Below are 23,061 nucleotides of genomic sequence, written 5' to 3'. Positions count from 1 at the left end.
GACACAAAGGAACATCCCTAAAAACCATAAATAATGACACAACAGACACAGAAGTGCTCCAGCGGGGTTAGGAAAGGGACCTTTGGTTCCTAGCGGCCGCTAAGTGACCCCATCCTCCACTCTAAGTTGGTGACGAGCAGCTTACACTCTGGATCCTTCATTTTCAACTGTCATTCTCTTGCTTTCCCTTACGGTTCTATGCCAATTTTCTCTCTCTCTCTCTCTCTCTCTCTCTCTCTCTCTCACACACACACACACACACTGCCTAGTTCTGCCTGTTTGTTCACGCAATGGAGTCACACTGTACGTATTCCTCTGTGACTTTCTCACTCAGCACTGCTTTAGACCGATCCCTCGTGTTCTAGATCTTGCCACGGCTGCTCCAGTCTTCTTGCGTGGATTCGTGTGTCCATCCTCATCTGATGGCTACTGGGGCTGTTTCCGGGTTTTGCTTTTTGCTGTTCCTCACAGCGCCACGGATCCCCGTACGCGCCTACTGTGCTGGCTGTGTGTCTGAGCGTGGCAGAGCCGGGCACCAGGCTGTGCAGCCTTCACCTGGTCCTAACGTCAAACTGTCTTCCAAAGTGACTGTACCGGTTCATTTACACTCCTGCCAGCAGTAAGTAAGCGCCCGATTCGCTCCACACCTTTCCCAACATCCGATGCCGTCAGACTCAAAATGTGCGGTGTAGGTGGAATGCAATGGTTTCTCAAAGCAGTTTAATTTTCTCCTCCCTGCTGAGGTGGACGGTTTCACGTTCCGCCTCTTCAGCTCTCATTAACATGAGAATCAAAGGTTCCTGGGGTAAGAGGAGAGACTAACAGGCTCCCTAAAGTGGCCTTGTCCGATAGGTCCTGAGCCAGGCGTAAGAGGCTCCATCAGCCAAGCCTCTTGCAGGCCTCGTGCTAGAAGCTGGGGGGTGGGGTGGGGGGCCAACAGAGGGGAAGAACCCTGATTATCTAGAGCCAGAGACAGACAAGACACATACGCCAGTCTCCACGCAGAGTAATTCAAAGTGCTCTTGAGAGAACACAGAGTACCGCAGAGTGCATGTAGGGAATCCTCGGTGGAGGCGGTCCAGAGCAGGGAGGTCAGGAGTCGAGTGTATGTGGAGCACAGGGCAGGTGTGACCAGAAGGGGCAAGGGAAAGCAGAGGTCATAGGTGCAGGTGACAGGCCCTGTGTCCGCCAGGGGACTATGTGCCTATTTAGAGGCCCCCGATAGACCCTGAGGGCTTGGGGCAAGGGAAGTCTGAGCAATGAAATCCTGGCTCTACAAAGAGTGGAAATAAACTGGCAGTGTAGAGACCAGTCAGGAAAAGCGCTAACACACCTCAGAGTATGTATTAACTGTGCCGACAACACTGTGCAACGGCGTGCGAGAAGAGAGGGGCCCCGGGAACGGACTCCGCAGCCCCGAGAGCTCGCAGGAGTCACAGATGGAGGGGAGGCAGTACGGAAAGGCGGCGAAGAGGCTGGGCCTGTGACGTCACAGACCTAGCTCTGGGTCCGAACACTTGCTGCGTCACTAAGCAGCAGTGTAATCCTGAGCGAGGATTCCTACCTGGGGCTGTTTCTCCGTCTGTAAATGGGTGGGTCCGGGAGTACTTCCTGGCAGAGCTGTTGGAGGACGAAGGATGAGGACAGCCAGAGTGGGTCAGGACACAGGGCCTGGCACGTGCTGCGGCAAACACGCACCGGGCTGATTCTGTCAGCCCTCGGCAATCGCCCGGGATGGAACAGACGTTTTGGAAAGGTTTCGGTCCGGGTTAACACAAAACAGACATTTCTGCTTAACAACTGATGCATAAGAAAATCAGGTGCACGTGAGTGAATCAACTGAGCCCTGAACACCTACCGTGTGCCAGACACGGCCAGAAGCCGGAATGGTCATAACCAGTGGATCCGTACCCAAGGACGGCTCGGTCCGGAGAGGAAGGATTACAGACCCGCACGCGGCCGTGTGGGGAGGTAACAGGGGTACGTAGCTGCGGACGTACGAAGCGCTGGGACCGAGAGAGAGTGCACCTGAGTGTGGTTGGGGGCGGCGGGGTGGGGGGCTGGTGCCACTCTAAAGATCACGACCTCAAGTAAGCTGGAGGATGGAATCGGAAGAGCCGACAGCACTACCACGTAAATCTCAGCAGCTAGTTCTCGTCATCATCGACGCAGAACCTGAACTCTATCCGGCAAAGCATTCCGACACCACCATTCAATAAGAAGGCACACAGGGTGGATATTAATACCTTTTAATGTTTCACATTGTCTGTTTTTCCCAGAAGATACATAACAAAAATACATGGAATTTAATAGGAATCTCAGTACAGTGGGCAATTATAGAATCTAAACAAGACAAATCTATATATAAAGTGTAATCCTTCTTGGGGGGACAGAACATTCCATCCCACTAAGAAGAGAGAATCACAACATGATTAGGCACGAAAATCATACTGCCTATTGTTCTAACTTCAGAGACTGGCAGGCTTGGAGAAAAAAAAAAAAAAAAAACGGTTAAAAAAATAAATAAAACCGAACACAGTCAACTGCCTCAACTCCCCTCTTTGTCCCTTCCCACCTTCTTCACAGCACTGCAGGGGTAAGGGCGGGAGGCAGCACCCTGGGGGGCAGGCGCAGGCGCTCTGCTGACTAAGAGCCAGGCAGGCGCAGAAGGTCCCTGAGGTGACCAAGAAATGTACTTTGAACCAAGCATTCGGGGTTGCCGCTGGAATACACGCGGAGGGGAGAGCTGACAGAGGGGCCGGAGGGCCTGCGGACGGGAGGCCCGGTGGCCACAGCACACGTTTAAAAGCCAACTCAGAGAAAGACAAGGTGGCCTCCACGTAATCCTGGAACAGTCAGCACATTCACACAGAAATCTACAGCTGCAGAGTCAATCCCTCTTTGTAACAAGACGAGTTGGAAAGCTAACGGAGCGCAAAAACTGCCACCATTCTGCCAGCAACGGTCATCCGTTCAACAGAAAAAGGCAAAACCATTCGGTTTTTCAATGAAAATCCTTCACATCCACCTGTGTTCAAAAATAACTTATGATATTAATAGCTTCCTTAAAAAAACGATTACCACAGAAGAGTTAAATCCTAAGTGTGGGAAGACCTATTTTCCTATGAATGTGGTTCTTAGGAAGGGACAGATACATATAGCACGTGTGAAAAGTAAGGCCGTGATATTTGTGTGTTTAACTTAAAGCTAAAGTTACAACAACAAAAAAAACCAGTTTTACACAAATTAAATGTTTCTTATTGCAAAAGAGCTCACTTTGACCAACACACAATAAACCAAGTAAAGGAAAACATTTATTGTTTTTCCCCATCTAAGGTGTACCTCTGCCTCGCCTCCATGATGAGTACTGGCAGGAACCATGCTCCAAGTTCCACCCCGGGGAACGTCACTTGAGACGGGCTGGCCAAGGGGCCATCACCTCACAACTGGTGATGTGGCACATGGGGCTAATTTGGCCAGATTCAATCATAAATGTACTCGTTGGTGGACACGGAACTCATTAGGGGAGACCCTGCTCAACAGGTGAGTCACATAAAACAGGACACTTGGCTCCCGGGACCGTTCTCTCTCACGGGACAAGCCTATGCAGCCTCCGAGGGCCTCTCATGCGCGAGGCACCTTACTTGCACACTCTAGACAAGACTTGCTTTTGGACAAAAATCGACTGCTAACGTTTCTCATCTCTAGTAATCACGTACACCTTGGAGGAAAAAAAAGAAGAAAGTGATCAACATGAGAAAGCTGAACAATGAGAATAAGTACACCTTGGAGGAAAAAAAAGAAGAAAGTGATCAACATGAGAAAGCTGAACAATGAGAATAAGCAAATCCAGAACGGAGAGGTCGCGCTAAAACTGCTCGGCACTTGTTCCATCACCGCCCACCGCGGGGGCTTGGGGCCGGTGACTTCATGGACGCGCCCTCCGATGCGCTGCCGAGTGTCAGCTCCAGTCCGTCACGGTGACCCCAGTGCGACGCTGTCTGCCTTCCATCCACCACCTTCTACCCGAGAGATCCAAGGGGGCCTTGGGTGCCACCAGCGCGGGACACGCGGGTGCCAAAGCACAAAACCCTTCCTAAAATCTGCACCTTGGACTTGGGCAAGTTAACACAGCAGTGGCTTGGAGTGTTGGCAACAGCATCCGCACTGGGGCTTAACCTCAGCAGCCAGCCTGGAGGATGCTTCCCCCAGAGCGCTTGGTCACCGACAAGGTTGTGAATACCTGCGGGGAGGACAAAGCATGAGATTTTCAGACACCTGAACAGATGAGTTAACAGGGAGTTAGAACAGACAGCACCATTCCTATCAAGAGTGACTTGGGGGACCACTTCAAATGAATGAAAACAGGAGAGTGACATGACCAGGAATGTCACAACTTCTCCCGAGGATAAAAGGGGAAAGACATTTTAAAACCAAGGTGAAAGAAAAAAATTTAGATTATAACTAATGAAGAACTTTATTACCATGAGGGTGATTAAAACAATTAAATGAGACGCCCCGGCTGGTCGTCAATTCTCTAAGAGAAATGCAGGGTGAAATATTTTGGATGTGCAGAAAGGTATAAAGTGTACTATTACAAAACCCTTGTGTTCATATACTCAGCTCAGGGATTACAAATGTGGTTAGAGCCCCACGTGTGTCCCCCCCCCCCATCACCTCCTTCCTCCCCTCCCCCAGTCAGTGCTCACCATTCCTACACATTCCCTGCAGTCCTTTTGTAGGTTTTTCACAACCTTGCATCTAAATAGCAAGATGACAGATGCACTGTTCTGTCGTCTGCGTCCTGGGCCCCAGTATTCCTCGGAAATACTGTATTTCCGTAATTCACCCATATGGCTACAAATGGCTCTAATTCTTCCATTTGTCACTGAATAGTATTCAGTTCCTCTAGTATACGATACATACTGTAGACTACAGAACTCAACTATCAAACAGTGAATATATTACACATTATACACCCAGGCTCCTAGAGCTGGCTATCCCTGCTACTGCTGATACGCTGTTTGCGACAGGCTCCGTGATGTCCCAGTCGTCTCCCTGCACCCAGAGCTAGACACACAATTGATGGGTTGGAGGGTATGCGTCACTTCTAAGCGACTGGATCCCCAGGGTGCCTGACCAACTGATACTTTCATCTGCAGTGACTGATGAGACCACTTCATGTCATATCCTTACAAACACTCAGTGCTTACGGACTTAGAGCCTTAACATCGTCAGGCAGCTGTTTTACTGGCTACTGTGCAAGAGGGTCTATACAAAAACAATGATTCTCATACTTTGGTGAACAAAGTCTATTCACATTGATTAAAACACACAGGAATTATACTGATCTTAATATGGCAGATTTAGGGTAGGGCCCAGGAATCTTATTTTTAGCAGGAGTCCCCAATGGCCTGATCCGTTCTAATGCCGGTATGCCCAAGCACCACACAGTAGAATTTCTTGTGGAGTGCCAATGCAGGCAATGCACTGCGAATTCTTGGCCAAATCCAAAGTCTGGAAGTCTACCGATGGTAAGCTACCATCAGTTGCTTACCTTGTAGTTTTACCAAATAGGAAGCCTACAGTCAAGATTTTTAGAAACCTAATACTTCTATACATTTAGAAACAGATTTTCATTCCTGATCTAATGGAGTAACTGGTACCACACCAGCTCTCTGGACAAAACACCAGACAACAGGCAGTGACTGTAATTCCCTAACAAAGAGAAACAAACAAGGTGAGCCTTCAATAGGCCTGGCTTTCCATCTGGAAGCATCTACCTGGTGCAGTAGGAGGAAGGAGCCCAGAGAGAACACAGACATCTCAGGGTCTCGAAGAGACAGAGTGGAGGCTGGGGAGGGAGAGGCGGCTGGGATTTGGGGGGTCAAATTCCCAAGAGGCAGCCACCCCGAGGAAGAGCTGTCCCCTCATCTCTGGCTGAACACCAAGCTGTGCACACCTAGAGGGCAGGGCTCCATGAAGCCAGAGAAGACATAGCACCAGACAGAGAGCTGGAAGCTGACCACCACCAGAACCCACTCAGGGCTGGGAGATGCTCCAGTTCTCACTAACCAGAGTCAAGAGGCTTCTCTGAGCAATCAGTAGAGACCCTAGAAAGCCACATCTAAAAACAGCGTTGGGGCGCCTGGGTGGCTCAGTCGGTTGGGCGTCCGACTTCGGCTCAGGTCATGATCTCACAGCTGATGAGTTCGAGCCCCGTGTCGGGCTCTGTGCTGACAGCTCGGAGCCTGGAACCTGGAGCCTGGAGCCTGCTTTGGATTCTGTGTCTCCCTCTCTCTCTGCTCCCCCCCACTCATGCTCTGTCTCTATCAAAAAATAAATAAATGTAGGGGCGCCTGGGTGGCTCAGTCGGTTAAGCGTCCCGACTTCGGCTCAGGTCGTGATCTCGCAGTCCGTGAGTTTGAGCCCCGCATCGGGCTCTGTGATTCTGTGTCTCCCTTGTTCTCTGCCCCTCCCCACTCATGCTCTGTCTCTCTCTCTGTCTCAAGAAAATAAACGTTAAAAAAAATTAAAATAAAATAAAATAAAAATAGGGCTAAGCATTACTAGCGCCAGAATAAAAGCTACTCTAAACCACCCTAACAAAGCATAAAAACAAGTTTCCAAAGGATCAAATGATGCACAAGGACATTAACGGTCTACCACAAAAACAAAAACAAAACTCAGTACTCTTTAGAGGAAGACAACAACAAAGCACAGATTCAAAGTGCTAAATAAACAAAAAAACCTGTCAACCTGGAACTTCCTTCCATGAAGAAAGCAAAATAAAGACATTTCAGACAAAGAAAAGCTAAGAGACTTTGTCACCAGCAGACCTCTACTATCAAAAAATGTTAAAGGAAGTTCCTCCAGCTCAGGGAAACGTAACAAAGGGATAACACATTTTCCCACCATCACCTGCCTGCTGCTCGCCACCCAGGGCGAGCCCCTCCTTCCTCCTCCATAACTCCTCCTTCTGCCAGGCTGGGCTTTGGATCCCATCCCCTCACCTTCTCATTTCACACATCACCTGAACCCACACCTTTTGATTCTTCACCTTGCCTTTTCCATTGGTTCTTGCTCCTTAGCATTTAAAAGGGCTCACACTGCATTTATCCTAAAACAATCCTCCCTCAACCTTAGGATCACCTCTACCACCACCGTCTCTTATCCTCTTTATAGACACAATCTTAAGCTGTCAGTACTCATCATCTATTTTTATCCCTCATTTCACTGAAATCTGGCTTCCATCCCCGCCAGGCCAACGAAGCACCTCTCCTGTGGTTCATCAGGGACTCACCTGCCGCCAAACCCAGAGGGCACCTTGCGGTTTTCCCCGCGCACAGCCTTCTGTAGCCCTCGTCGTCGACCTCACCTCCCTTTTGACAACTCCTTCTTTCCTCTTCTTGTCCCGTGAGAATGACCGTGCCCACATCCCTGTCTTGTGGCCGCCCCCCACCACGGCACCAGGCCTGCTGGGATGCTCATCTGCCCGGTTTGATGGGCTGAGCCCCCGGAAGGCGGGCCGTGCAGCCCAGCCACCTGCTCTACTTACTCAGTGTGCCGCACAAATGCTGCCACTGAGGCCGGAAGGTGCTGCCCAGGGCATCCACCCCCAGCGCTCCCCCCTGGACACCCTCGCATCACACATCTCATTCAGCCCGCCTCTCCCTTTCAGGCAGATGAATCCACTATCTCCCCAGCCACCGTGTCCCTCCTCAACTACACGCCAGTAAGACCTAACGAACACCTCTTCCCGGATGGCACGTCAACCTCACCATGTCCAAGACTGAACCCTTACTCCGGCTCCTTGGTGAATGCCATTACCAGGCCATACATCCGGAATTAATGCTTAATTCTTCTGTCTCCATTGCTGCTGCTAAGTAATCAATTATGAGGTCTGATTCCACTCCTCTGTCAAATCTCATCTTTGTGTTAACACTGACACTTAGTTCCTGTCTTTATCATTCTGACTGAACTCCTCTGAGACTTTTGCTAGTTTCCAAAACATAGAGTGCCTTCACCTCCCTGTGAAGACCTTTTGTGTAGACCACACATTATATACTCTTGCCCTATTGGATGTTAGGGGCCCAGGGCTTGCTTTGACTGGGGACACATGTATGGAAGTGGGATGTGTCATTTCTGAAAATCCTGAGCACCAAGGCACACATTTTTACATGTCCTTCCCCTCTGCCACTTAGCGAGAAACGCCCCGGGAAGGGGCTGCTTTCATCAGTGGGGCCTGGAGCAAAGCGGCATAGGAGTGGGGTCGCAGCTGATCTACGATGCCCACAGAGCACCGGTGAGGAACAGACCCAAATCGTCACCCAAACTGTCCACCCGTATTGCCCAGTCACGAAAACATAAAAAGGCTTTGTGTTCAGTTAATCAAACTTAGAAACATATTTGGCTACTGAGTATAATTAAGATTGCGATCCAAACCTTTTTGGCCACACCAAGCAAGCTAGAGGGAAACACTGGTATGTTTCTAGCCTCCCCTACATACAGGCCAAGCTTTTGCAGCCACACTAAGCGTCTAGTAAGACTGGAGGCCATGGCTTAGGTGAGTCCCCAGGGGATGCAAGACTCGCAGAGTGCCCGTATCCTTGTTGGCACACTTGGACAAACCTTTTGGTCAGCTACCCCTTTGATTCCTGAGAAATAACCGCTTTCCTGGTTTTTAATACAAAGAGGAAAAAGTACAACAAATCAAGGCCACTTTCACTTATGCAAGTCAAAGCAATAACAATCAGCACCAAAACTACCTCTGAATAAAAGGAGAAAATACTTTTATGGACAGAAGGAACATTACTGAGAAAAGTCCTTGGTCCATTTCAATCTTAAAGCAGTGACAACGCCTTTTTACTTCCTGCATCAGCACCTTATCATCAGCACCTTAAAAAATGCAGACCCGATGGACAGTATTTTAAAACATTACAAAAATGAAGCCAGGAGAAAATATGAACGATTCACATTTAAAAAAAATAATAAGGCACTCATCTGTTAGCAAAGATATGTAAAAGTCTTTGAAAGTTTACAAGCTTAAGTTTTACTTCTCAGGAATTATTTTAGAAATAGAACTGGTAGGTTTGGATAGAAAACTAAGCCCATTGGGAACACCTGGGTGGCTCAAGTCCGTTAAGAATCCAAGTCTTGGTTTCGGTTCAGGTCATGATCTCATGGGGTTCATGGGTCCCAGCTCCACATTGACAGCACAGGGCCTGCTTGGGATTCTCCCTCTCCCTCTCTCTCCTGCCCCTCCCCTGCTCACACGCTCTCTCTAAATAAATAAGTAAAATAAACTTAAAAAAAAAAAAAAAACTAAACCCATCAAAAATGCAAGATTTTTTAAAAAAGAGCTCCTAGGGGCGCCTGGGTGGCTCAGTCGGTTAAGCCTCCGACTTCGGCTCAGGTCACGATCTCGAGGTCCATGAGTTCGAGCCCCGCGTCGGGCTCTGGGCTGATGGCTCAGAGCCTGGAGCCTGCTTCCGATTCTGTGTCTCCCTCTCTCTCTGCCCCTCCCCCGTTCATGCTCTGTCTCTCTCTGTCCCAAAAATAAATAAACGTTAAAAAAAAAAAAAAAAAGAGTTCCTAGTTACTTTTCTTGTACCAATAACATGCTTATGGTAAAGCATGTGCCACTGCTGATTGGTCTAGATGAGAAAACTAATGAGGTCAATTTCTTATAAGATTTTATTTGTACATAGCTGTTTTAAGAATTTTCGTGTGGAAGTTCCTCAAAAAATTAAAAACAGACCTACCCTATGACCCAGCAATAGCACTGCTAGGAATCTACCCAAGGGATACAGGAGTACTGATGCATAGGAGCACTTGTACCCCAATGTTTATAGCAGCACTCTCAACAACAGCCAAATTATGGAAAGAGCCTAAATGTCCATCAACTGATGAATGGATAAAGAAATTGTGGTTTATATACACAGTGGAGTACTACGTGGCAATGAGAAAGAATGAAATATGGCCCTTTGTAGCAACATGGATGGAACCGGAGAGTGTGATGCTAAGTGAAATATGCCATACAGAGAAAGACAGATACCATATGTTTTCACTCTTATGTGGATCCTGAGAAACTTAACAGAAGTTCATGGGGGAGGGGAAGAAAAAAAAGAAGAGATTAGAGAGGGAGGGAGCCAAAGCATAAGAGACTCTTAAAAACTGGTAACAAACTGAGGGTTGATGGGGGGTGGGAGGGAGGGGAGGGTAGGTGATGGGTATTGAGGAGGGCACCTTTTAGGATGAGCACTGGGTGTTGTATGGAAACCAATTTTACAATAAATTTCATATATTGAAGAAAAAAATAAAATAAAAGGAAAAAAAAGAATTTTCATAAAACACATACTTTAAAAATGAGCATGGAGGCTGCCTCTTCATGCTTTTCTAACCCAACACAAAGAGCACTTACAAAGGTCAAGAGCTGCTGTACCTCAATTCCGGTCTGCCACTACCTCCCAGCCTCACAAGACCCTCCACTCTAGGCCACAATTATGTTGCTAATTAAAACTTCCGATGTTCAGTACTAAGATTCACTTAAAAACATTTCACAGGGGTCTTTTCTAACGTTCTCTCCTCTCAAGCTATTACTTTTCCCCTACGGATAAACTTGGTTAGCTGAAATTACTACTCTGAATGATGTGCAATCAGTTTCCTATTCAATTACTGCTGCTTCAATTACAGAAGTCCGGAATAAATTATCACCACCCTACCTTCACACTGAATAGCACTAATGCGTTACTGATGCTCCAAGCGTTACAACCCCCCCACCCCCGCCACCTGTACAGACACCACAGTCCTCATAACAAGAGTACTCTCTCCTCCTTTTATAGCAATTCCTCAACTGACGAATCTGTCGGCTTTTCTAAGTAATTACTCCTCAGAACCAAAGATCGCTCAGTTGCCCAGGTTATTTTATCAAAACGGTATGAAGACCACTCAAGCGATTCGCTCCACAAACAATGCACAGCCGGCCGGGGGAGCTGTGGCTGGTTCTGAACACTTGAGGACAGTGTTCAGACCAGTTTTTAAATTACTTCCAATCCATCCCGTGGACTAACATTTGTGAAATTCAACAAAAATGTATTGGAAAATGAAATTTAAAAGGCATGTAAAATTAAAAGCCAAGATCGGATACTGTCAAATAGGTCTTAAAGTTTCTAACCCTTCCTTTTTCATTTCCATCCATACCTCATGTGGACTAGTAACAAACATTCCGGGGGCATTTTGTGTGCCACCTCCCTACAGCATGAGGCTGGACGTGAAAAACACCAATGGGTCCAGTAGCATATCCAATTACTGCCCAAGCTAGACCCACCATTTAACACGGAGAAAGAGTCCCTAAAAATTCCCTACAAATCAAATTTCACTTTCCCTCGATCAAGAAGCTTTATTTTTTTTTTTAATTTTTTTTTTCAACGTTTATTTATTTTTTTGGGGACAGAGAGAGACAGAGCATGAACGGGGAGGGGCAGAGAGAGAGGGAGACACAGAATCAGAAGCAGGCTCCAGGCTCTGAGCCATCAGCCCCAGAGCCCGACGCGGGGCTCGAACTCACGGACCGCGAGATCGTGACCTGGCTGAAGTCGGACGCTTAACCGACTGCGCCACCCAGGCGCCCCATCGATCAAGAAGCTTTAAAAAGTATTTCCGGGGGCGCCCGGGCAGCTCAGTCGGTTAAGTGGCCAACTTCAGCTCAGGTTATGATCTCGCGGTCCTTGAGTTTGAGCCCTGCATCAGGCTCTGTGCTGACAGCTCGGAGCCTGGAGCCTGCTTCAGATTCTGTGTATCCCTCTCTGACCCTCCCTCGTTCATGCTCTGTCTCTCTCTGTCTCAAAAATAAATAAACGTTAAAAAAAAGAAAGTTTAAAAAAAAAAGTATTTCCATAGTCAAGGGTCAGAACATTTTGGTTTTTCAAAATCTGGTTTCATACTGAGGGGTATAAAAAAAAATGTACAATTCAGCAGCAAAAAATCCAATAACCCAATTAAGTAATAGGTAGATCTGAACAGACATTTTCCCAAATGGCCATCCAAATGGCCACGAAAAGATATTCCACATCACTCATCATCAGGGAAATGCAAACCAAAACCACAATGAGATACCACCTGACACCAGTCAGAATGGCTAGTCTCAAAAAGTAAAGAGTAAGTGTTGGTGAGGATGCTGAGAAAAGGGAGCCCTTGTGCACTGTTGGGGGGAATACAAGTTAGCTGCAGCCACTATGGAAAATAACACAGATAGTGGAAAACAACATGGAGGTTCCTCAAAAATTAAAAACAAAACTACGAATGTGATTCAGGAATGCCACTACTGGATATATATTCCCCCCCCCCAAAACACTAATTTGAAAAGATATCTGCACCCCCATATTCCCTGCAGCATAATAGCTAAGATATGGAAACAACCTAAATGTCCATCAATGGATAAAGAAAATGTGGTGTGTGTTACATACACACACACACACACACACACACACACACACACTAGCCAGCCATAAAAAAGAATGAAACATTGCCACTTACACACAACGATATGCATGGCCTCAAGAACATTATGCTAAGTGAGATGAGTCAGAGAAAAACACAAACTATAGCAGCTCTCTTATATGCGGAATCTAGAAAACAAACAAAACAACAGGGGCGCCTAGGTGGCTCAATCGATCAAGCATCTGACTCTTGACTTCGGCTCATGATCCCAGGGTCGTGGGATCAAGTCTCGTGTTGGGCTCCAGACTCAGCGTGGAGCCTGCTTAAGATCCTGTTTCTCTTTCTCTCTCTGTCTCTCTCCCTCACTCATGTGCACTCTCTCTCAAAAAACAAAAACAAACAACATAAAACACAAGCTCACAGAGAAAACAGATTGATGGCTGCAAGAGGCGGGTGTGGGGGGTGGGAGAAATGGATGAATTATTTTGTTCTTGTTGTTGTTTTTAGTTTACATACGTTTCTTTTTAAGATTTTATTTTTAAGTAATCTCTGCATCTAATGTAGGGCTCAAACTCACGATCCCCAAGATCAAGAGTCGTGTGCTCTACCGACTGAGGCAGCAGGCGCTCCTAAATAAATTTTTTAACAAATCACCAGAGAAGCTTTTTCTTTCTTTCTTTTTAAGTTTTTATTTATTCATTTACGAAATCTCTATCCCCAATGTGGGGCTTGAACTCACGACCCCCGAGATCAAGAGGCACATGCTCTTCTGACTGAGCTAGTCAAGCGCCCCAGAGAGGAGCGCTTTCAAACTATGCATCCCTTCCCAGCACACCCTGCAACCCCCTTAGAAAATACTGTAGGGGCACTTGGGTGGCTCAGTCGGTGAAGCGTCCAACTCCTGATGCCGGCTCAAGTCATGAACTCACAGCGCATGAGATCTCTCACGCTCGCTCTCTCAAAATAAATAAACAAACATTTAAAAAGAAAACACTGTAACGATCACCTTGACTGAAGCCACATCTTCTATAATGAAATACCACCAATACCAATACCGGGTGCAGGAACTCTCCCCAAACACTTTCCGCACAGCACTGCTCATCAGCCCTAGGACGTAGACGTCACCTCTGTTTTAGTTAACATGGAGACTAAGGTGCCTGAAAAGCTGGGTGCTGTGGCCGGGTTCACGGAGATCTTGCTGAGACTACAATCCAGCTGTGTGTGTCTCCACCACGCTCATGTTGCCACTTTTTAAATTCCGTGTCAAATGCCGTACAAGGGGCCTACGAGTGGAGTATCATTCACACAGCGGCGGGCGCCTGGGGAGCCAGACTGCCTGGGTTAGAATCCTGGTTGTGCCACTTCCAAGCTGGAGAGCCGTGGGCAAGTTATTCAGCCCCTCTGTCCCCAGGGTCCTCCCTCATCTGTCAAATGGAGATACTACTGCCCCCCCGCCCCCCCTCCCCGGGGAATTCGCGTAAGCACTTCCGCAGAGAGCACAGTGCCTGACACACAGGACATCAGCGCCACAGCCAGCATGACTCCCCCGGACTCTGCTTTCTCTGCTACTGCTCCCTACTTCACTCCCACACCCTCCCCCTCCCACTTCAGGGAAGCCCACCTCCTAGTTCTCTCTCAAATCCACCAGGGCTTCTCGATGTCCACTGCCGCCCCCCCCCCCCCCCCCCCGCCCCAGTTCAGGCCGGCACCACATCCTTACTTCCGCATGTGCCTGCTCTGGCCCACGAGGTCCCATGCCACAGCGCGGCCAGGGATTTCTCCTCACGGCACGTCTGATCACGGCACTCCTGCCCCATCCAACCTTCTCTCGGCTGAACACCAAGGCCCCAGGATAAAGCCCAAACACCCCGCCTCGGTTTACAAGGCCACCGACCTTCCTACCTCCTTTCCTAGCACAGTTTTTTCACCTCTCTCTGGGCTCTCCAAGCTCCAGCCGTGCTGAGGGCCTTCCAGCTGCGTGAAGAAACACGATCCCTCCCACAGAGGCCCTGTATTTACTATTCCCTGTGACTGGCTCTCTCCCAGCACGTTTTACTTGCCTCAGACGAGAACTCCCTCCTCCAGACACCACTTTGGATTTCCCTGATCGGGACCTGTCACGCTCCACTGCACCTGGCCCTGGACTCAGCGGCCTCCTGCTCTTTCTTGGTCTCATCCTAAATCCCTGCTGTATCCCCAAGCGCCCAGCACAGCGCTACACACAGAACCGCACAACAAACATGTTCACGGAGTGAGACAGCTCCCCACTTTTCTCTCATTCGTCAACCACCAGCTTGGAAAAACAAACTTTTTTTAAGCCCCGTCAAAGCAGTGAAACTTTCAGTCTGCAAGCTTCACAGCCATACGGGAACTGACTGATGGAGATGCACAGCAGCAGAGATTCACAAAGGTCCCCGGATGTGCCAGGTGTATCCAGGAGGAGAGGCCTTTGGTTGGCTCCGGGAAGCCCTGCCTCTTCGGCGCATCTCCCCGCCCGGCCGGCGGTCAACCCGCCCGATGCCACCCCGCTGGCCGCTGCCTGTGCGGACGGTGGGAGTCGGTCTTTTAACCGGCCCACCGACAGCTAAGTTCAGATTTAAAAAGTCAGACGCTCACATACGCAAGCTGAGACGTCTCTTCATCCATGTCAGAGATGGCTGCTGTCGTTTTTAAGTATGGAGGACTGACTTCTGAAGTTGTAAGTATACTCACTGCTGTGGGTTAAGTCCCCCAGAAAGATACACTCGAGCCCTTACCCCGGGTGCCTGTTAACAGGACCTTATTTGAATAAGGTCAGGCTGGATTCGGGTGGGCCCTAATCCAATGACTGATGTCCTTCTAATAAGGAATCCAGACACAGACATGCAGCAGGTGAGGCCACGCACAGGAAGACGGAAGCCGGGATGCAGGAGCGAGCCAAGGAAGGCCCAGGACTGCCAGCGACCACCACGAGCCGGAAGAGGCCAGGCAAGAGTCTTCTCGAGGGCCGTGGGAGGGAGTATGGCCCTGCCGACATTTGATTTCGGACCTCCAGCCTCCAGAACTAAGCGAGAATCAAGTTCTGTTGTGGTAGGCCACCCGGTGTGTGGCACTTGGTCACATAAGCCCTAGACGAGTGGAGTTCGTACACTAATGTTCTCACTAAAAGAGTTTTTGAAAAAAATGAAGCTAGTTGGTTCCCTCCCTAGGCAGAGACAGCCTTGGTCATTACACAGAACGAAAGACATACTCACCGTACATTCTTTAAGAGCTTCAACCTAGACTCTTTTCAATTTGGGGTCACATTCTTAAAAGTTTAGTTTTATTTCACAAAAAGAGTCGTTTTCTGGGAATAACGCCCTGGTCACTAGACCTGTCCATACTGTGTGCTTTCACCCTAGCCAGGTGCATATGAACGCAGAGGAAGACACTGCCCGGCCACAGGAAAGGCAAAGCCAAAGGAAACCAAAACCCTCCCTCCTCCAGGTCGTAAAGCCGACATTTCACACGCTCAGCAAAGACTTCAGTTGTTCAAGGGCGGAAAGAACAGAGACCAACCAGTTAACGAGCTCCTGGACGAAATCAGGCAGGAACGTGCACACCTGTGTGCGTGTGCGCACACGTACGCCCTGGAAACCACGGACGGCGGGGGCCAGGTAACGGCTACAATTTCCAAGTCCGTATCCTAAGCTGGACTCATATGAGCTACCTCCCCCCAACCTTCACCAGTCTCCAAAGGAGACACATTTGTGGTTCGCGAGCCCTACGTGGCAGTAAGCAGCACACCATTCAACCCTGGCATGACCCCAGACGAGCATGAAGAAACACGGACACCCACAGGCCCAGAGCGGTCGACTTCCAGCTCTACTGTCTGCTTCATCTTTCAAAAGCATCACTTTCGGGGCGCCTGGGTGGCTCAGTCGATTAAGCGTCTGACTTCGGCTCAGGTCATGATCTCACAGTTCATGAGTTCGAGCCCTGCGTCAGGATCTGTGCCGACAGCTCGGAGCCTGGAGCCTGCTTCGGACTCTGTGTCTCCCTTTCTCCCTGCCCTTCCCGGCTTGTGCTCGCTCTCTCAAAAATAATAAACATTAAAAATTTTTTTAAAAATAAATAAAAGCATCACTTTCAAATCTCATCCTTTGACACCAAAAGCTAAAGAGGCAGACAACATCCTTTAGCCTCGAGATGGCTCTGGGACACCTAGGACTGAAGCTCTTTCCGGGTATGAATGGCACCAGTCGCTGCCAGCCATGAAAATAACTGAGGAGACGCGATAAAAGGTTGAATCTCTGTAAATAAATCCCCACCATCATTCCTACCATTTAATAGCATGCTACCACTATCTAGTTCCCATCAGGAACGAAAAATATTTGGAAAAGGAAAACTGGTTTCTAGACCCAAGGCTTTTTTGAGGTACCCAATCACGAGCTGAACTGTAAGGATGCACAGAAGTAGCTGCACTGTAGCAGAAAGACCCCAGCTCCAGTTCAGAGCGCTACACCCTCCACTTGCCAGCCAGGCGACGGGCACTTTTAAACAGAGCTGTCGACGCACAGGTGACCCACCTCTGCACAGACGGGGTGGATCCCGATGGTACTATCCAGCTGCATTTTGGTCAGTCCACACTTGAGTGCAGCTGCAAAGCCTTGCGTAACCTCTCCAGCATTTGGACCCAGGACGTGGAAGCCGACAACACGTTCCTAAGATATAAAATAAAGGAAGACGGTCACACTGATTCTTTCCCCCTTAACAGACTAGCGTGTTAACCCTGTGTATTCTAAAACCCTGTTCAGAAATGATCAAAGACTTGTATTTACAGTTGCCAAAAGCGATTTGGGCTGAAGATACTCCAACATGGGCCCACAGAGTGTGGTGGTTACACCAAGCAAGAAGGAAGAGACAAGAGCCGGCCTCGAGCGATGAGGGGGAAAATCATTAAAAGCCAACACGTATGCAACTCCATAAGCACCAAAATGTTCTGGAAAATGTTTTCAAAGGGGCAGATGTGTCCTCATCTCCTTTATTTGGTTGTCTCAAGGCTCCAGATAGACTATCTATGATAGCTGGAACGTTTAAAAGCAGCCACTTAGGGGCTCCTGGCTGGCTCAGTCAGTGGAGCATGCGACTCTTGATCTTAGGGTTGGGAGTTCAAGCCCCATGCTGGGTGTAGGGATTACTTAAAATTAAAAAATAAATAAATAAATAAAATCTAAAAAAAATTAAAGAAAGAAAAGCAGTCATTTAAATTTAAAAATCATTTTAACTAAGGCTTTGGGGGTAGACAGCACAGTTAGACTTAAGATGCTTCCAATCTGAAAACATTCCTGAAACCAACAGAGAAACGTTTGGCAATTCTGAAATACCTATATGGAAATTACTTTGAATAAACTCTATATCCCAGACTCTGGCTACCTCTGCCAAGGGCAGAGAAATCTGATGCATCCTAATGTTCAGATTTTCATGACTGAGCTATATTATCTAGTCCAATCTCCTCATCACAGATGAGGCAACTCAGGCTGCGGGGTGCAGAGCCTTATCTAAGGTTCAATCGCTGCCTGGAAAACAGTTGCCAAAGTATGGTAATATTCCACGATGGACTCTCACATTATTCATCCTGCCAATCAGGGGTTTAGTGTATGGATAAAGCACAAAACACACTGCACTGAAAATAAACTAGATTTGCATCTGATAATATGAGTAGATCTCAAAAAAAGAGATATATCAAAGTTGCAGGCTTGTCTTTTTAGCTGAGGATACCATTCTTAATTAAACCACAATGCATAATATTTAACGGGGAGCAAACATAAAACCGTGAACAGGGGAGACACTCCAGGCCAGTGTTGCCTCTGGGGCAAGGAGTGAGGAGTACAGGATCGAGAAGGAATACAAAAGATTACACAGGCATAGGATAATGCTTAACAGCATGGGATCAACACTGCCTGGGACTGAGTTCCATTGCCATTAACTAGGCAAGTAGCCTGAGCACACTTACTTAACTTCCATGTGCTTCAGTTTCTTCATCAATAAAACAGGAATAATAACAACACACACTGCACAGGACTGTGTAAGAATTAATTAAGTGAAACCATGTAGATTTCTAACAAGTACAGGGTACATAGTAAGTGCTCAATAAACATTTCCTGTCATGGTTTCCCTCTTTCAAGAGGGAAACATTACTGAATCTGGGTGGTAGGTACTTTCCCTATCTTTCTGTAAATGTTAAAGATTTCATATTAAAAAAAAGAGAATAGCATACAAAAAGAAGCAAAGCCTAGCAGATACTAAATACTGGAAAAACCAAGCACATGTAGACACTGTGAAATGACTGACTCAAAGCGAATAAAGCATATGTCCCAAGCATGGTCAAGTTCTAGAAGCATGCTTTTGTTTAAGACTGCTCATGACAGGGCACCTGGGTGGCTCAGACGGTGGAGCAACTCTTGGTTTCGGCTCAGGTCATGACGTCACGGTTTATGATTTTGAGCCTACACCGTCAGCACGAAGCACTGCTTGGGATTCTCTCCTATTCTTGCTGCCCTTCCCCCACTCACACGCATTCGCATGTTCTATCAAAATAAATACACTTAAAAAAAACAAAAGATTGCTCATGACCAAAGAACAATGACAAGTATTCATCTTTTCTAATACTATCTTTGCCAATGAAAATAGCTGAGAGTAAGACCACCCTACTTATGGCCTCGACTATTTTAATTAATTGGGCTCATTAATAGTGAAAACTACTCTTTATATCATATTTAAAAAGTGTTACTTGAACAAATGACACAACAGTGAAAAAAAAGGCCAAAGAACTACAGGGGCGCCTGGGTGGCTCAGTCAGTTAAGCATCCGACTTCAGCTCAGGTCAGCCCTGCATCAGGCTCTGTGCTGACAGCTCAGAGCCTGGAGCCTGCTTCGGATTCTGTGTCTCCCTGTCTCTCTCTCTACCTCCCTGGCTCATGCTCGCACTCTGTCTCTGTCAAAAATAAATAAACTTTAAAAAAAAAGAAAAAACACCAAAGAACTACATACAGTTAAAACAAATTTGCTTGGTTTGAAGGAAAACGTGGAGGTTCAATTGACTGCTACACGCAACTGAACCAGCTCTTGCTAGAGGCAGAGATCGGACTGCCAGCAAGAACATCAGTTTCCCCTTCTGTCCACAGTAGCACGATAGCTAACGTATACGCTCATACAAATACTTTTAATAAAACTTCTGTCTGCAAAGAAAAAAACTGCATAAAAGTGTTCTTTACGTCAACTGTGTCTCAGTACATTCATTTATTAAATGCATCTAGGATGAGCTTTTTTGTAAAGGATCCAGGCTTTCCTGTACTACTGTCTGGAGTAGTAGTTTCTAAACAGGACACATGGTTTAATTATATTCAAATCTCAAAATAAGAAAAGTATGAGTTTATTGGGCTTTTAACTATGGATTCTTTAGCACCATTTACATTTTTACTCAGGACTTTTTTTTGAGAGGTAAGATCCCAACGAAATTAGAAATACCGCTTCTCGAAAGATGTGTACATACATGCGTTATGAGTTACAATATAAAATGCGGACGGGGCGCCTGCGTGGCTCAGTCTGTTAAGTGGCCGACTTCGGCTCAGGTCATGATCTCGCGGTTTCTGAGTTCGAGCCTTGCATCGGCTCTGTGATGACAGCTTGGAGCCTGGAGCCTGCTTCGGATTCTTTGTCTCTGTCTCTCTCTGCCCCTCCCCCACTCGCACTCTGTGTCTCTCTCCCCTTCAAAAATAAATAAACATTAAAAAAAAATTTTTTTTTTAAAAGGGGGGGTTGCCTGGGTGGCTCAGTAGGAAGGGCATGCAACTCTTGACCTCAGGGTCATGAGTTCAAGCCCCATGTTAGGTGTAGAGATTACTTAAGTAAATACATATTTAATAAATAAATAAAATAAAATGGGGACAGCAGTCAAAAAAAGACTGACGGGGCGCCTGGGTGGCTCAGTCGGTTGAGTGTCTGGCTCTTGGTTTCAGCTCAGGTCATGATCTCGTGGTTTGTGGAGCTCGAGTCCCCCATCAGGCCCTGCGCTGACAGCATGTGGCCCGCTTGGGTTCTCTCTCTCTCTCCCTCTGCCCCTCCCCCTGCTCGCACTCTCTCTCTCAAAAAGAATTAAACTTAAAAAAAAAAAAGAAAAGAGAAGGAAAAAAAAGACTGAAAACCAACAATTTACTCAATCATCGTGTAGGTGTGGAAACAAACCCTATGAGGTCAAGGAGTCCGCCACAGGCCTTCAGCTACTGGTTGACATGCAGCGGCAGGCAACAAAATCTGAAACCAGAACCCAATTAAGAGCTCTTCCTATTACACTTTTCTCATTAGTGCCAGCTGCTTAGGATACAAACTTGTGTAACTCCGTTTATATCTTCTCATTTTTAGACAGTGACTTCACTGCTTTCCTTTTATAAACACAAACATCAGTTCTCAAATCGTCTCTGCGGTCTTCGCTCCGCAAGTTCTGCCTGCCTGCCTGCCTACCAAGGGCAGAGCCCTGTGCCAGTGACACTGAGTGGAGATCAAGCGCATCACCATGACCCCTGCCCTCAGATAATGTCCACTCAGCTGGGGAGACCAACAGGTGAAGTACGAAAGGAATGCAATGTATATCATGGGATCAAAATAGAACCACATAGTAAAAACAAAATGAAATTACTGGAGAAAGGATTAAATGAGGATTTCACTTACATTGTCTTTGATATTACAGATTATTTTTGCATAACACTTATTGTTATCTCTTGATGGAATCGTCCATTCCAATGGCCAAAAGTAACTATGGTAAACCTAAAAAGATACAAACACAATTGAGACCCATTACCTTAAGAAAGATGTTTGTCAAACACCCGGTGTGGTTTGAGAACACTGGAGGCTCTTTGATACTTACTTTCATTAAAGAATAAAATTCATGGAATAAACAGGAATTTGGTAGAAGGTAAATGACCTTAAACTTGTGGTTAAGCCTCTTTGCTATAAGCTCATCCCTTAATTACATCTCAACCTGAGAAGAATAAACCTTAAGTAATAATAACAACAAAGAGCAGACAAATGAGAGAAAGAAGCCAGGTAATTACTTGCTGTCTTCCATCAAAAAAAAAAGGAAAAGGAAAAAAAAACCCAACACTATCTTGTACAGAAATGACAACTTTGGGCAAGAAACAAGCAAGGTGCCAGGAACAATTAGAGCAATTATCTAGCTCCTTGCTTAATGCTTCCAAAGACATTTCCTCCTTTGGCATTATTCACCAAAGGAAGGAGAGAAGAAGAGAAGGAGGAAGATGAGAAGGTGGAGGGACGCAGATATTTTTATTGATGTTTCATAAACTTAAGTCTGGGTGACTACAGGGATTTGTTTTCCTCCTCCAGCTGCTACCCTCAATTCAAAATATATATGGTTGGCTACCTCTTAAAAACTTACTGATTACGTAGCTATTCTAGTGTTCTTCAAGGTTGTAATGCAATGTGAATTTTTTTTTAATGTGGATTACAAAACTGAATATACTGTCATAGTATCACACCAATTATGCAGGGAAAAGATAATTAAAGAAATTACCCCAAATTGCTAGCAACTGCTGTGTTACAGACATTAGTCTATGGGTAACTGTTTGCTATTTCCATTTTCAAAATTTCAACTGAAATGTATTACTTTTATAACGAAAAATGCAAATTCTAATAAAATGAAAGCCAAAGCCTGTCAAGAAATATGAAATATACATTAAGAACCTCAAATTTTAAGTACCTTTCAATAGAAATCTATCCTCAGAAAATAATCTAGAGAAATGGACAATGAATTATGAAGATGGTCATCATTCTATTTGTAATAGTGAAAAACTAGAAACAATGTAATAAAAGTATGGCTTAAATTATTGTATAGCATCCAAAAATGCAGAAGTCATTTTTTAAAATGCTGTTTTTAGGGAAAAATGCTCATGACCTAACATTAAATGCACATAACTTAATCACACTTAAAAAAAAAATTAAGGGGCGCCTGGGTGGCGCAGTCGGTTAAGCGTCCGACTTCAGCCAGGTCACGATCTCGCGGTCCGTGAGTTCGAGCCCTGCGTCAGGCTCTGGGCTGATGGCTCAGAGCCTGGAGCCTGTTTCCGATTCTGTGTCTCCCTCTCTCTCTGCCCCTCCCCCGTTCATGCTCTGTCTCTCTCTGTCCCAAAAATAAATAAACGTTGAAAAAAAAAAAAATTAAAAAAAAAAAAATTAAGACATATGTACCTACAATTATACATGCACACGTATATACACACTATATAAACACATAAATATTTTGAGAAACTAGAAGAAAACATGCCAAAATATTAATAGCAATGATCTCTTCTTGAATTCAAATTTCTTTATATTTTCCTAATTTTTCTAACTTCCTATGAGGATATACTAGTTTTACAATCGGATGTTACTAATGTGATACTAATTAGATCAAGATATTACTACTGATGCATATAATAAGAAAAAGATTTAAGAGATTTAAAACAGACTTTTAAGGGGCGCCTGGGTGGCTCGGTCGGTTAAGTGTCCGACTTCGGCTCAGGTCATGATCTCACAGTCCGTTGAGTTCGAGCCCCGCGTCGGGCTCTGGGCTGATGGCTCAGAGCCTGGAGCCTGTTTCCGATT

The 23,061-nt window shown here is 46.4% G+C and overlaps 1 protein-coding gene across 2 annotated transcripts in view; it reads right to left on the bottom strand.

The window, feature by feature from the left end:
- Positions 1–2,233: 2,233 nt before the first annotated feature.
- TXNRD1 (thioredoxin reductase 1) overlaps positions 2,234–23,061 on the bottom strand; it is a 72,613-nt gene continuing 51,785 nt past the window's right edge. For both annotated transcript variants that reach the window (XM_030320414.2, XM_030320413.1), the window contains exons 13-16: positions 21,130–21,225; positions 16,989–17,123; positions 3,786–4,243; positions 2,234–3,721 (exon numbers count right to left, since the gene is read on the bottom strand). In XM_030320414.2, coding sequence (XP_030176274.1) covers positions 4,181–4,243; positions 16,989–17,123; positions 21,130–21,225 — 294 coding nt within the window. In that variant the 3' untranslated portion in view covers positions 2,234–3,721; positions 3,786–4,180. The remainder of the gene's footprint in view (positions 3,722–3,785; positions 4,244–16,988; positions 17,124–21,129; positions 21,226–23,061) is intronic.

Source organism: Lynx canadensis, chromosome B4 (assembly GCF_007474595.2).
Source record: "Lynx canadensis isolate LIC74 chromosome B4, mLynCan4.pri.v2, whole genome shotgun sequence".
Classification (NCBI taxonomy): domain Eukaryota; kingdom Metazoa; phylum Chordata; class Mammalia; order Carnivora; family Felidae; genus Lynx; species Lynx canadensis.
This window is presented reverse-complemented; position numbering and strand designations above follow the sequence as displayed.